The 16,519-nt window shown below is 38.4% G+C and overlaps 1 protein-coding gene across 1 annotated transcript in view; it reads right to left on the minus strand.

The window, feature by feature from the left end:
* Positions 1-16,519, minus strand: part of LOC121370275 (chromatin assembly factor 1 subunit B-like) — a 37,495-nt gene that overhangs the window by 15,668 nt on the left and 5,308 nt on the right. Inside the window, exons 4-12 of the mRNA XM_041495408.1 lie at positions 15,399-15,425; positions 14,893-15,001; positions 11,899-12,002; positions 10,465-10,561; positions 9,065-9,325; positions 6,397-6,497; positions 4,825-4,882; positions 3,652-3,777; positions 1,908-2,085 (exon numbers count right to left, since the gene is read on the minus strand). Coding sequence (XP_041351342.1) covers positions 1,908-2,085; positions 3,652-3,777; positions 4,825-4,882; positions 6,397-6,497; positions 9,065-9,325; positions 10,465-10,561; positions 11,899-12,002; positions 14,893-15,001; positions 15,399-15,425 — 1,061 coding nt within the window. The remainder of the gene's footprint in view (positions 1-1,907; positions 2,086-3,651; positions 3,778-4,824; positions 4,883-6,396; positions 6,498-9,064; positions 9,326-10,464; positions 10,562-11,898; positions 12,003-14,892; positions 15,002-15,398; positions 15,426-16,519) is intronic.

Raw genomic sequence — 16,519 nt, forward strand, 5'->3', positions numbered from 1 at the left:
GCAGGCGACGTAAACAGCAAAGTAAAGCCGGTGGATGGAATGCATCCGGAAACATCAAGACAGGAGAAATCTAGATAGGGCCGGTAACAGGTGTCGCTGGAAACGTCACTGAACCCACCTTCTTTTTCCCCCCTTAAAATTGCAGAAACCGTGGGAGTCATGGAAACAAACATTTTCTGCAACATCGTCGGTAGCACCGACCTGTCAATGAACATACAAAGCAATCATCGGTGTCGGGGCCATCTTGGAATGCGTCGGCGGAGGTAGACGTGACGGAACATGTCGTAAACCGCAGCCAGACAACCCCTCATCATCATGTAGTCTGCAAATCCATATCTATAACGGAAGCAGTCGAAGACGCATCTGCTCTCATAATGTGCACACCGGCAAGGTGATCGTCAATAGTGAAAGCTGCAGCTGAACCGTAAGCGGTCCCGTCTGGAACCCTCAGAAACTCTGGAAGCTGCTTCAGCCAAAAATCGGCGACGATAATCAATGCAGCCCATGAAGATTTAATCACAACATCCTCTGGGGCTGCATCGGTAGCAATCGTGGGAACCGGTCCCTTCCGGGTAGGCGCCGGTGGCCGAGGTAGCGATAGTAGAAGCTCGTAACAACGGATAAACAGACCTTCATAGTCATATTATCTGCGGTATCTGTATCATCCACGACAGAACCGTGTGGTTCATTCTCAGGGAAGTCCCACAAAAGTCTAGCACAAGCATGCTGATCCGCAGTACTTGAAGGTCGTGGAGACCGTGAACGGCCGTAACGGGAACCAGAGGTTGACCGTGAGACATGATTCTGTATACTTCACGACCGATGACGACGACTGGAATAAGCCGTAGATCGTGGAAAATGGCTCCGTTCACGGCTGCGATGCCCAAAAACAAATGAAGTAGATTGGCGATGATCCACAGTGGAATCCCTAGGCGGTCGAGACACCGTAGCATCCGTCGGTACGGTAGCCGTGGTCACCGTAGCGCACACTGTAGTAGACACTGGAGTAGTAACTGGTACCGTCACGGTAGCCGTAGGTCTAGTAGTGGCTTGTAGTGAAGAGATAGTTTCTTGAACCATACTTGGTAATAGTGACTTGAGCTGTTCAGCCACAAACTCCAAAGTCGGTGTAGCTGTAGCAGAAGCCGCCAAAACAGTATCCGATTTCTTAGCCTGCAGAGCCAAGACCTTCAAATAGTTGTCAATTCAGCCGATCCGAGAGGAAGACAGAGTAGACAATGTGACTCGACATCACAGGTTGACCGACCCTCGGGACAGACGTCGTGCGGGTCTCCTCCCGCCAGAAAGTTCCTGCATTTGGTACAGGAACGCATAACTCTAGAAGAGCTAGTATCTGACATTCTCAACAATACTGTAATGAGAAAAAATCCGGTAAACAAATTAGACGCCATTTTCAAATGGCGCCCGACAAGGTAACTGGCACAAATGACAAAAAAAAGAAATTAAAGTGTAAATAACACTTAAACTAAAATGATTACAACTAAAATAATGGTATAATAGCAAAGTAACAACATTAAAGAATGTGTCACCACGATAAATCGAAACATAAACCAAAGTAATAAAACAGATGGGTCAGATTACGACAGAGCAAAATAAAGAACGTCCGAACCGTAAGAACGAAGGAAAAAGAAGGCAGTTATAGTCACGTGACCGGAACAGGAAGGGGTACACAGTGGAAGAATCTAAGCCATCCCATTGGCTGTTGGGATGTTCGAACCAGTGTACTAATCGTAGGGAATATGCACTAGTTATGAGTACAGGTGATGTTGAAAAGAAATAGTCCAATGGATCAATCCCATATGGGCTGCACATCAGGCGAACGCTTTACCACTGGGTTACGGCCCACCCTTCCACAACTCCACCATGTTAATTCTATCTTGACTCACGTTTTTGTCAGGACTGACCGCTATCTTCTGTTCACTGTCTGCTGATTTTGTTGTATCTGGTATAGAACTCCCGGTCTCCTTGTTTTGGTAGATGACCCCTAGCTCTCCAGGTTCAAACATGACGACCGAACAGTAGCCATCTGTGGAGGAAATAACCAGCACACGCCCATCTTGTGACCTATGATGACATATAATAGTGTTGTAAAAAAAAAGAAGGTCTGTTCAAAGATGGACAATGTGAATGTTTAGCACAATAAATTTCAAAACATAATAGAAATATCAAATATATTTGGGTGGACCAATAACAACAGAAAGAAAAGAAGAAAGAAGTTGGTTTGTTTTTAACGACACCACTAGACCACACTGATTCATTAATCATCGGCTGTTGGATGTCAAACATTTGGTAATTTTGACATATAGTCATCAGAGGAAACCCGCTATATTTTTGCTAATGAAGCAAGGAATCTTTTATATGCACTTTCCCACAGACAGGATAGAACATACCACCGCCTTTGATATACCAGTCGTGGTGCACTGGCTGGAACGAGAAATAGCCCAATGTGCCCACTGACGGGGATCGACCCCAAACTAACCGCGCATCAAGCGAGCGCTTTACCACTGGGCTACGTCCAATAGAAAGAGAGAAATGTTTTAACAATGCACTGAACACATTTTATCTGTTTTTTTAAGGACAACACAGACAATCAGAGAGGAAAAACCAGCCACCACCACTCCAAGGTATACACTTTTTGATTAGCAGCTTCTTTTATATGCACCATCCCACAAACAGGATAGTACATACCACAGACTTGTTATACATAAATTGTGGAGCACTGGCCAAAATGAGAAATAGCTCAATCGGTTCACTGACGGGGATCGATCATATAAACTGATCTGCATCATCAATACTGTGAGAATAAATGGCTACCTTCCCCTACCACCTATTTTGTCTATGGGATGGTGCATATAAAAGATCCCTTGCTGCTAATCGAAAAGAGTAGCCCATGAAGTGGCAACAGCGGGTTTCCTCCTTCAATATCTGTGTGGTCCTTAACCAAATGTCCAACACCATATAACCCTAAATAAAATGTGTTGAGTGTGTCATTAAATAAAACATTTCCTTTTCCCCTACATTACAAACATTCAACACCTAGTTTTTGCAAATACAAAATGCAAAGAATGAAATGTTACAAAAAAGAGCATATTGATTTATTAATAATCGGCTATTGGATATCAAACATTTGGTAATTCTGACATAGCCTTAGAAAGGAAACCCGCTACATTTTTCAATTCGTAGCAAGGGATCTTTTAAATGAACCATCCCACAGGCAGGATACCACAAACCACGGACTTTGATATACCAGTCGTGGTGCACTGGCTGGAACGAGAAATAGCCCAATGGGCCCACTGGCAAGGATTGATTCTAGGCCGACCACGCATCAAGCAAGTACTTTACGAGTGGGCTATGTCCCTCCCCATTATGTTACAAGAACAAGGTGTGGAATGTTTTAAATCTATAATCCATCCCATCATTCTATATATAAAAAAAAAATCCTATTAATCTCAGTTTTCTTTGCTGTAACAAAATAAGTCAGTGTTTTTGAAATAATAAAACAAAAAACCCTATTTTTGTGTGCAATTTACAAATATCGGCTCAGAAATAAATAACTTGTAGTAAATTTCATAGTATAAAAAAAGGCGTTCTCTGTGGGACGGACTATAAGTACTTAACAGCGGTACCCACCAGCTGAGGTCACTCATCTGGCGGTAGTGGATGTTGCTGATGTAACCGAATGGCGTCGCCTGCTGGGTGTCGTACAGCAACACCGCATCCTCTGTAGCCACCGCGAAGACAACACGATACGGCAAACTACACAAACACACACAACAAAATACAGAAATTTGGTTTTTTAAAATTCTATTCCATGCAACCCTTTTTCTTTTTATCACTCTTGTGTTCCATTAACTCTCCTGAGACTGGTTCAAGGATATTTATTTTTAGCTCCCCTTAGCATGTGAATTTATATGGTATCGGTATGGTAATATCTTAAATGGCTTTCCTAATCTTAATTCAAGGGAATAATTAATCATTCCCCTCCATTTTGTTTCTATGTCAAGGTCTGCTAAATAAATAAAAAAAGATTTTCCATTGATAATAGTCTTGAGTAGGGTCTCCACGAGTACTCGAGCATGGGTCGAGTCCATTATATTTGTACGTCATTTTGCCATAATATTAGATGTTTGCCACCGGTTACATTATCAGGCTGTGAGACATGGATGGGAAAACAAAAGTCGAATATATGAAATGCAATACAATGGCATGATTTGGCATCTGGTATTAAGATGCATAGTGCTATTTTACTTTATTCATTTCTCATTATTATTTAGTATAAAGCCCTATCCTAACCATCCGCGAGCGACATGAGCAATTATTTTAGAAATTATTGATTTCCATTGCCGCATCCTTACTGCACGCGCGCGACTTGACAGATTTATATGTTGCGTTGCACGCGCGTGGTTAGGATGCGGCAATTGAAATCAATGATTTCTAAAATAATCGCTTGCATCGCTCGCGGCCGATTAGGATACAGCTTTAGTGTCGGGTACTTGGGTCCAGGCCGAGTTTGACCCTCGAGTACTCGAGTCCAATATTTTGGACTCGTAGAGGCCCTAGTCTTGCGATGAAGTGTAATACAATATTTTGGACTCGTAGAGGCCCTAGTCTTGCGATGAAGTGTAATACAATATTTTGGACTCGTAGAGGCCCTAGTCTTGCGATGAAGTGTAATACAATATGATATGGTAAATTAATAAATACAACACAACAAAGCAAATTAATAAATAACAACATATACCTGTCTAATCAATGTAATAATGATGAAATAATAATAATAAAAATAATAAAATAAAAACTCACCAAAACAATGTAGTACATTTTTCCCACTCATTCACATTGTTATTGTCTTTATCTGAAACTAAAAGAAAAGGAATGTCTGCTAAACACCTCAACATATTTTAAAACTATGGCTAACTTAGGCAGTCCTCAACGTTGAACTTTTTCATCTAGGAGTATGATGGTGCCTACTTGTATATTTTATATAGATAGTATGAAATGTTTTAGTCACCAAAAAAAAAAAAAAAAAAAAAGGTCGCATATGCATCAGGGCTGTTAGACAGAGAGGAAACCTGTTGCTGTCACAAAGGCTGCTCCTACCAAACAGCAGCAAGGGATCTTACCATTTATATGCACTTTTTCAAAAAGTTAAAATTTGTTTTATTTAACCACACCACTAGAGTGCATTGATTTATTAATCATCGGCTATTGTATGACAAACATTTAGTAATTTTAACATATAGTGTTAGAGAGGAAACCTGCTACATTTTCCCCTGTTTAGCAAGGGGTCTTTTATATGCACTATATCAGACATGATAGCACATACCAAAGCCTTTGGTATATCAGTAGTGGTTCAATGGCTGGAATGATAAATAACCCAATGGGCTCGCTGATGGGGATAGATCCCACAATGACCGTGCACCAGGCGAGTGCTTTACCACTGGGCTACATCCCACCCATGTACTTTTGTAAACACAGATAATATCACAACCTTTAATACACTAGTCATGGAACACGCGACAGGATGCGATATAAATAGAATCCACAGGGATCTTAGAATTAAAAATTTACATAACCTAATTAGTGGTTATGCAAAAAATAAATTCAGGTAACCCATTTCCATTTTACCGTAATTTATTATGTTCATATAAATGATGTCTTAAATTTAACATACAAACAAAAAATAGGTTATCCAAAATTCGACTTTGTTGGATGGACGCGTGAATAAAACAATTGTTCTTGCAATTTTCAAAGTCCTGAATCTTTCAAGATGTTCGATCTCGTGATTAACCACATCATGCCCCCAAAAACAGTAAATGTGTGGGCAACTTATTTTTTTCTTAATGATATTTTCCCTGAACAAATAACTCTGTCAACATGCAGACGACACAGTGAGATAAAATTAGTCTCTTAGGTAATTCTTTAATCACAGTCTGCAGACAGGTGTCCCACCGAGATTTCAATTAGCTGCACTTAGCGAAACTGAACATTTCCAGACCAGATGTCTGGCTGCAGTGTCACACACCCCTGAGAAAATATCATTCACTGACACACATCAGGGCCGAGTTCAGACAGAACAAGCTAAAAAACGTTCACTAGACTGGTTTATACGCTTCATGTTAAATCTAATGACCACATTGGGGACCAGTCAAATAGTTTGCGGATATTAATATAATTCACTGTCGTTGACAATGAGGCAGGAAGGAAAGGAATGTTTAAAGTAAAAAGTTTCTTTTGTTTAACAACACCACTTAGTTTTACGGATGGCACAAAAGTGCTATCGGTGATGCTCTCTACCTATATCTCAGTGACGGCAATTGCCGTCAGTGCCGTCGTTAAGTTAAAGCCCTGGGCTTCATGAGAAATGTGATTTACCATCATCGAGATCTTTACTGCATTTTCTCAAGGTAAACAACTGTGGGCAGACTCGAACAGCCAGCGTCGCCTTATCGGGACTTGGCAAGTACAGCGCAGGTCTGAAAATAGAACGTTGTTTCTACAAATCATGGTTTAAGCAGGAGAACAAAAATAGATAGCAAAGTGATGAAATCTTGTTCAGAAATTAATAGTTAAATGAATTTTTTTGGAAGTTTTTTTTAACTAACCAAAACAAATTCAGCTTCAGTTTGTTTTTGATGAATGACCGTTAGAATCCAACATATCACATGTAGGAAATAAATAGAGATTATTATACGAGTTTGTGTGTTGTACTGATATTACGAAACGAGTGTCAGGATTTTTGTATTGCCTGAGCGAGAGCGAGGGTAATACATGAATCCTGACATGAGTTTTGTAAAATCAGTACGACTCACACGCGAGTGTAATAATTTCTTTATTATCCATATATTTTTTTTGTTTTTGTTTATGAATAACAAAGACTGTCTCAAAATGTTTCAGCTACAACTAGAATGAGATGACGAAATGACATCATATTGCACATGCACAGTCGGAGCTTAGAATGAGATGACGAAATGACATCATATTGCACATGCACAGTCGGAGCTTAGAATGAGATGACGAAATGACATCATATTCCACATGCACAGTCGGAGCTTAGAATGAGATAACGAAATGACATCATATTCCACATGCACAGTCGGAGCTTAGAATGAGATAACGAAATGACATCATATTCCACATGCACAGTCGGAGCTTAGAATGAGATGACGAAATGACATCATATTGCACATGCACAGTCGGAGCTTAGAATGAGATAACGAAATGACATCATATTCCACATGCACAGTCGGAGCTTAGAATGAGATGACGAAATGACATCATATTCCACATGCACAGTCAGAGCTTAGAATGAGATGACGAAATGACGTCATATTCCACATGCACAGTCGGAGCTTAGACCGGGAGAGCAACATCATGTTATGTCATTTACAAAAATTATGTCATTACACCATGTGCTTCGTATGATTATTATTAACATGGTTATGTTGAACCATATAGACAATAAGCTGTTTTATTAAGGGCCATTCCACAATTGATTACACGCGTCGGGAGGGAGACGGGAGGGGAGAGGTGAGAGGGGGACTTTTTTGTGTCTATCTCCCACCCACAAAATACATTTTACTTAAGTAATAAAGCAGTCCCTTTTTTAGATCAAGCAAGTGAAATATAAATTTTCATCAGCTATTTATCTTGTCGTCCTGTCACTCAGTGCTGTCTTATTTCCAGCCGGTCATATTTTGTCTTAGCAGGTCACATATTTTTGTTTGGCCTGCTGTTTTTAAAAAATAACAGAAGCCCATATTTTACTTCCTATTTCAAGTTCTGCACTAGGCATAAAATATTAATTAATTATTCCTCCATTCTCCCCAATGTAATCAAATCTGGAAATACCACAAGTTAAAACAATTTGTTTGAACCCCACAACCCAGAGGACCAACCTTAAAATAGTGATAGCTGTAACAAGTTATGTTCCAGTGAATCAAGTGTACTGAGCAGTGCACATACAAACCACTTCATCAATTAATCGTTACTTCCCTTGTAGTTTCAAAGTCAAAAGTTTGTTTCGTTTAACGATACCACTAGGGCACATTGATTGAAAGATAAATTAATTAATTATCGGCCATTGGTTGTCAAACATTTGGTGATTCTGACACGTAGTCTTCAGAGGAAACCTGCTACATTTTCTTTTAGCAGCAAGGGATCTTTTATAGCCCACAGATGGGACAGTACATACTACAGCCTTTGTTATACCATCATGAGGCACTAGTTGGAATGGGAAAAAACCCAGTCAGAGAATGTGTCAACTGAGGGGGGTTTAATTTTTCAATCAGTGCTCTACTGACAGCTAAATCCTTAATGCACCAATGAGTAAGTTTAGCTACATTCAGGGGACGAGACGTAGCCCAGTGGTATAACACTCACCTGATGCACGGTCAGAGTAGGATTGATCCCTTTCGGTGGACCCACTGGGATATTTCCCATTCCAGTCAGTGCACCATGACGGACATATCAAAGGCCGTGGCATGTGCTATCCTGTCTGTGGGATGGTACATATAACAGATCCCTTGCTACTGATGGAAAAATGTTGCGGGTTTTATCTCTAAGACTATATGTCAAAATTGCCAAATGTTTGACATTCAAAACCCAATAATAATAAATTATAAGCCATTATTTTAATAGACTGTTTTCAGGCTACTATTAGGTATCCATCTACAACTGACCAAATGCTTCAAATGAGAGAATTTTACTTCACTGAATCATTAAATTATTTATAAGAAATTGAGAGAAACATCCCTAATAATAATTTTCTCAAGACAATACAGTTTAAAAAACCAAATGGACATCACTTACATTACCAACCTCTCTGGGGCAATACAGTTTGAAAAAAAAAGAGACAAAACCCAAATTTAATTACTTGAAAAAATTGTTGTGGTGCAATTAAGTATGGAAGAAAGGACAGAGAGAGAGAAAAAAAGGTGTGTGTGTGTAAGAAAACCCAAAATGAATTACTCTGAAAGATTATAGAAAAAAAAGTGTATGAAATGAAAAAAACCCAAAGACACAAAAGCCCAAATTGAATTACTTGGAGAGATTGTTTCGCGTGAAAATGAATGTCGCACTCGTAACTCCGTCTCCCTGCTCCACACATCCAGCCGGTGTGATCAGAAACTGGCCACAAGGCGAGAATGACAGCCGGCGGAAAAACGAGCCAATCCCGTCGTCGTGGTACATCTTGAACGGTTTAGGTTTGTTGTCCACCTCCGCTGGTGTCGCCTGCGGTATCGTCATCTTAGACACATTGTGCAGACAGTTCTTTCCCGTGATGCTGAAAACTCGACATGACCTACAAGAACAAAAACACCAAAGAACATTTTGTTCATTATTCATGGCTCACCCTCCATCCATTGCCAAACTAGCCAACTACTAATTTTATACAAAGTGGCTGATAAGTTTTCCTTAACTTAATCACATTTTAATAATTTTCCAGGAAATACTGTACATTAGTGATGGGAATCGGTTGGGATTTCATCATCGTTCATCGGTTGACATTAGTGGATCAACTTTCGATTACACAATGGCTAACTGTTCCTTTATTAACTATTTAATATCTATTTTCTTTATGTACACATGAAAACAAACCCAAACCACTGTATATTTACATCAATTTCATCATCTAAACTGGAGGAACAGTTAAAGTTAACATTTTCCCACACAATTGATTATGAATTTTTGTAATTGATCTTCACATAGTTAAGAGCCAATCCAATCAATTTTCGATTATAATCGATTATTGCAACACCACTACCGTACATATCTGAAAATTCGCTAAATGAAAATTCATTTCAGTGAGAGCCAAGAGTATTGCCCCTCTGTTTGCTGTGAAAGATATCTGAGATCACTACACCTACTATAAAATATTAAATAGTAGTTGTGAATCAGTTTTTATTAGCAACTGTTGCTAATAAAAATTTAGTTGATTCTTCAATTATTATAAGAGTAATCTAACCGTATATTTTGTTTTCAATGACTATATATGAGTAATCTATCATGACCGTATATTTTGTTTCCAATGACTATATATGAGTAATCTATCATGCCCATATATTTTATCAGTGACTATATATGAGTAATCTATCATGACTGTATATTTTGTTTTCAGTGACTATGTATGAGTAATCTATCATAACCGTATATTTAGTTTTCAGTGACTATATATGAGTAATCTATCATGCCCATATATTTTATCAGTGACTATATATGAGTAATCTATCATGACTGTATATTTAGTTTTCAGTGACTATATATGAGTAATTTATCATGACATATATTTTGTTTCCAATGACTGTGAATGCGTAGTTCATCATGTGACTTATGTATTTCAATGACTATGTACGAGTAATCTGTCATTTGTGTTCAATATGTATGCACTGTGGGACCAGAGCCAGTCTTGAAAAAAAAAAACTGTCTGGTGAGACCACTAACCTGTCTGTACTGAGAGTGGCAACGAATTCATTGAGTGGATCCCAAGCAACACCTTGAACAAAACTCTTGTGGTCATTCAATAATGCCAGCTTCGTATCTGTAAAGATTGTATATAAATAAGAAAGCAAGACATCATAAATTCACCAGCTTCATTAATGCACCACAAACTATAGTTGGACAATTCTTGGTTCAAAATTATGATGAGCTACAGACATTTATCATCCATTAAAGGCTTTTGTAGGAGATATCACTGGCACTATAGTCTGCGATATCTCCTGTGATATTCTACCGCTGCCAATTATAATGACATTCAACCCACATTACTGACATTGTTTACAACTGTCACAACTGAAAAGAATGATAATAAATGATAAAAAGAATGCCCCTTCTTGTGTTGTGATATCATAATTTATCAGCACTCATTGATAAAAGTATAAAAATCCTCAAATTTCATAATTTTATCAACTCGTGCTCATAAATTATGATATCATAAGACAAGAGGGGAGTATCCTCTATATAAATAAAATAATCTTTAAAGTTGCAATCTCCTCCCCATCTCATAGTCATAGTATCATTTTCTAATGCAAAACACAAATAATGGCTCTTTAAATTAACCTATGTGTTTTGAAATCAATGATGTTTTGTAATGATACAGATATCAGTGAAAACAAGTGTCGTCTTTGTTTCATTTATGGTAAATTAATAAATTTTATGTGACTTAGATTATGCTATGAAGAATGGTATGACATAGAAAGAAAATTAATGGAGATTATCTATTCTAAATGGTTAAATAATTAAAATATTTGTGACATTGCAGCTTTAATTTCCACGGTTTGCTTAAATTCAGTATATAAAGAAGAAAATGTCTTATTTAATGACACTCATCATATAACAGTAAATAAAATGTGTTGTATACGTCGTTAAATAAAACATGTCCTTCCTTCCACTGAATGTTATAAAATGAGTTTATTTCTATAATACACTAATAAACTTTATGGCTAATATTTATCTTTTTTAAGCAAGAAGCTGCAACTCCCGCCCAACCATGCACCCCCCATGTTTTATTTAATGACGCACTCAACACATTTAATTTACGGTTATATGGCGTCAGACATATGGTTAAGGACCACACAGATATTGAGAGAGAAAACCCGCTATCGCCACTTCATAGGCTACTCTGTTCGATTAGTAGCAAGGCATCTTTTATATGCACCATCCCACAGACAGGATAGTACATACCACGGCCTTTGATGTAGCAGTCGTGGTGCACTGGCTGGAGCGAGAAATAGCCCAATGGGCCCACTGACAGGGATCGATCCCAAACCGACCGCGCATCAAGCGTGCGCTTTACCACTGGGCTATGTCCCGCCCCTATTATAAAGAAGAAACCTTGCTTCAACAAGATGAACTAAAAGATTTTATTTGTCTGGTTACCCTTTTGAAGATCCCAGAGAATGGCACTGTTATCAACAGATCCGGATATGAGAAACTTTCCATCTGCCGACCAACAGATATCATACACATCTTCCAAATGACCTCTGAAAAAATAAAAACCCAACAAACATTTAAATAAACAGATTTTAATTTGCATCACCCACCAGCAGATGTCATATGATTCCTGCAAATGACCACTCAAAAATAAATTTAAATAAACATCAAATTTTAATTGTAACCTCTAAATGTTGAAAAGGGGAAAAAACTTTGTGCCTCCAATTAATTAGTGATGAAAAAAAGAAGAAGAACACATTGATTTTTTATCTTATCATCGGCTATTGGACGTCAAACATATGGTCATTCTGACACTGTTTTTAAGAAGAAACCTGCTGTCGCCACATATGCTACTCTTTTACAACAGGCAGCAAGGGATCTTTTATTTGTGCTTCCCACAGGCAGGATAGCACAAACCATGGTCTTTGTTGAACCAGTTATGGATCACTGGTCGGTGCAAGTGGTTTACACCTACCCATTGAGCCTTGCGGAGCATTCACTCAGGGTTTGGAATCGGTATCTGGATTAAAAATCCCATGCCTCGACTGGGATCCGAACCCAGTACCTACCAGCCTGTAGACCGATGGCCTAACCATGACGCCACTGAGGCCGTAAAAATTATTGATGAATTACAACCCTGCACATAATTAAGAGTCTTGAGTAATATTGATTTATTACTTCTACAAGTAAAGAAGTACTTCTGAATTAAAATTGTGAAGATAAAAAAAATTAAAGATGTGTTTTCTTCAAAGAAGGGGTAGAGTACAAATTAAATTGAGGGTTTGCATGGACAGAGTTGCAGTTTTTAAAAAAGAAAGTTTGAAATATCCATAATGCTATATCAAAATATTAGCTTCTAATAAGGCAAGTGGCCCAGATGAGAAAAGTCACAAATTACTCAAGTGTGTCATACATTCAATATAAAACCCACCTCTATTCATTTTTTTTTTTTTTTAAATCTTTTCGTACCTGGTACATCAAAATTCCCCAACAGGTAGAAATTGCTTGTTTCTATTCCTAAATACCTATTCAAAGGTGATAAATGTTATTTATCATATAACTCACCCATGATAATTTAGTGTATTAACTTGTGTAATAATGGTATGCAAATTTAAAGGTATATGCAAATTTTCAAGGTCTTTAGGTAATAATTTGTTGCTGTCAATGGGCCATTTGTTTATAACTTGTGTAACGTTTTCATAAGATTTTGTTGAAGCGAGTGATGTCAAACTAATTTGTGCTAATCGTGATTACATCATATTACTGATGAAGGTGACTATAAGTATAGTACTGTGATTTACTAAATATCAAATACATTTTTTATTTTAGAAGTGTCATAGGATAAATAGAATTAGCTACCCGTGTTTTTTAACATGTAAAATATCAACCTCGTCCAGTGAATCAGTATTGGTCTCTGCAGAGCCTCAACATATACCGATTAACGTAGACTTGGTTGATATTTTCCATATTAAAAAACTCTTGTGATGAATCCTCTATCTACAAACCACAGACCAATATCATTACTGAATTGTAAATCACTAGTGTCACAATGAACTAAAAATTACTCTTACATTTAATTTCAAATGCCAGGCTGTAGTCCTGAAAAGACAACTATGTGGCAAGGGACATAAGTGTAATAAAATCTCTTATATTATCCTCAAAATTGTTACCTCCCGTATGTGAACTCGAGCGTTTTCTTTTTGTGTAACCGGCCTCGGTGGTGTCGTGGTTAAGCCATTGAACATAAGGCTGGTAGGTACTGGGTTTGTTAGCTGGTACAGACTCCCACCCAGAGCGAGTGTTGATGACTCAATGGGTAGGTGTAAGACTCACTCTTTTCTTTCACTAACCACTAACCCACTGTCCTGGACAGACAGCCCAGATAGATGAGGTGTGTGCCCAGGACAGCATGCTTGAATGAAAATAAGTTGAAAAGAAATGAATTTTTGTGTAACATGTTATGTACATGTAAATGGTGCTCTGAAGATTTTTGCGAGCAACATGCAAACAAAATGATCGTTCTCACACTTTTGACTATAGGCCTAAATTTAGCTGCCACTGGCCTGGTGTTTATAAAACTTTTAGAGTCTACACTCGAGACTCTAATAAAGAGTTTTAGACAGTAATGTCATGTCAACACCATTCACATGTGTATGTGTCTGACGTCAAAAGAGATCGAGTATGGGATCTAAAAGTTTTATAAGAACAGGCCCTGGATCGGGGTGGTAAATAGCTCAGTGATAAAGCAATCACCGTCAATGAACTTAGGGTTTTTTCTCATCCCGACCAGTAGCTAGTACATCAAAGGATGTGGTATGTATCATGGGAAAGTGTACACAGCAGATCCTGTGTTGCTCTATCAGAAGTGGGGAGAGATGTAGCTCAGTGGTACAACGCTCGCTTGATGCACGATCGATCTAGAATCAATTTCCATTGGTGGGCCCATTGGGCTATTTCTCGTTCCTGCCAGTGCTCCACAACTGGTGTAACAAAGGCCGTGGTATGTACTATCCTGTCTGTGAGATGGCGCATATAAAAGATCCCTTGCTGCTAATCGAAAAGAGTAGCCCATGAAGTGGCGACAGTGGGTTTCCTCTCTCAATATATGTGTGTGGTCCTTAACCATATGTTCTACGCCATATAACCGTATATAAAATTAGTTGAGTGCATCATTAAATAAAACATTTCCTTCCTATCAGAAGTAGCCTGTGTGACAATAGTAGTAGATTCCCTCTCTCTGTGTTAAAGTGATAGACATGCCACTAGAGCACATTGATTTTTTTATCTTATCATCGGCTATTGGACGTCAAATATATGGTCATTCTGGATTAAAAATCCCATGCCTTGACTGAGATCCGAACCCAGTACCTACCAGCCTGTAGACCGATGGCCTAACCACGACGCCATCGAAATCGGTAACATAGACTAATGACAACAAACCTCAACATCTTGTACGTGACCCAGACTTCCTTGTTTTCTTCATCATCGTCCTGGAACAAGTTTCCTTGCGTCTGTATATCATTTAGTTTCCAAAACGCTATCACACAGTCTAGTAAAATACAAAACTTATGTTACAGTCTAATTGTGACAAATAACATTTATAGGTGAAAAAAACAAAACAAAAACAGCAACGGTACAATATTAGATTGATGTTTCATTTATTTAGTTTTTACAAAATTCTTAACAGATCTTAAAATAAATGAATATAACAATCACACATGCTTTAGAAAGTTAAATTAACTAAAAACATTTATACAACACTACCATACAAGATATTTAAAAATAAGGAAGCATGCATTAATTTCTATTACAAAAACTCAATTTATTAAGACTCCCAGGAAATAAAAAATATAGCCACATAAAATTAGCACGGACATACTAATTTCTGTTTAACTACCCGAAAACATGTCTGGTTGTGACCTGTAAAATGTGAAGTGATAACTTACCATCACCTGCAGATGCTAGAGTGTCACCTGAAATGTAAATACAACCAAATATTTTTTAAAAACATACATATACTACCAAACATCTGGGGAATGATCAAGGAAACAAATGTTTTAAGGAATAAAGGAATAACATATAGATGAACTGGAGGATGGAAGGAATATTTTATTTAACGACGCACTCAACCCATTTTATTTAGAGTCATATGGCATCAGACATACACATGTATGGTTAAGGACCACTCAAATAATGAGAGGAAACCCGCTGCTGCCACACAATGGGCTACTCTTTCCGATTTAATTATTTCAACTTATTTTTGTGCTTATATCCAAGGTTCAAGCATGCTGTCCTGGGCACACATCTCAGCTATCTGGGCTGTCTGTCCATGACAGTGGGTTAGTTGTTAGTTGGTTAGTGAGACAGAAGAGGGTGTAGTGGCCTTACACCTACCCACTGAGCCCTTAAGAACTCGCTCTGAGTTGGAGCCAGTACCGGGCTGCAAACCCTTTACCTACCAGCCTGTAGTCCGATAGCTTAACCATGACGTCACCGAGGCTGGTCTTTCGGATTAGTAGCAAGGGATCTTTTATATGCAGCATCCCACAGACCATGGCCTCTGTTCCACCAGTTGTGGAGCACTGGGCCTAACGGGGCGAAGGCACTAGTTATTCACTCTGATGCCAATTAACCATAATTAAAATGTTCTGCGTGCATTGTTAAATAAAATTGGTTAGTGGTTAGTGAGAGAGAAGAGGGTGTAGTGGCCTTACACCTACCCATTGAGCCCTTAAGAACTCGCTCTGAGTTGGAGCCAGTACCGGGCTGCAAACCCTTTACCTACCAGCCTGTAGTCCGATAGCTTAACCATGACGTCACCGAGGCTGGTCTTTCGGATTTAGTAGCAAGGGATCTTTTATATGCAGCATCCCACAGACCATGGCCTCTGTTCCACCAGTTGTGGAGCACTGGGCCTAACGGGGCGAAGGCACTAGTTATTCACTCTGATGCCAATTAACCATAATTAAAATGTGCTGTGTGCATTGTTAAATAAAATATTTTCGCCTTTAATTATAAGTTTGCTAAATAAAAACCACAAACAACTAAAAAACGAGAGAATAAACTG

The sequence above is a fragment of the Gigantopelta aegis genome, chromosome 4, assembly GCF_016097555.1.
Source record: "Gigantopelta aegis isolate Gae_Host chromosome 4, Gae_host_genome, whole genome shotgun sequence".
NCBI classification, from domain to species: Eukaryota; Metazoa; Mollusca; class Gastropoda; order Neomphalida; family Peltospiridae; genus Gigantopelta; species Gigantopelta aegis.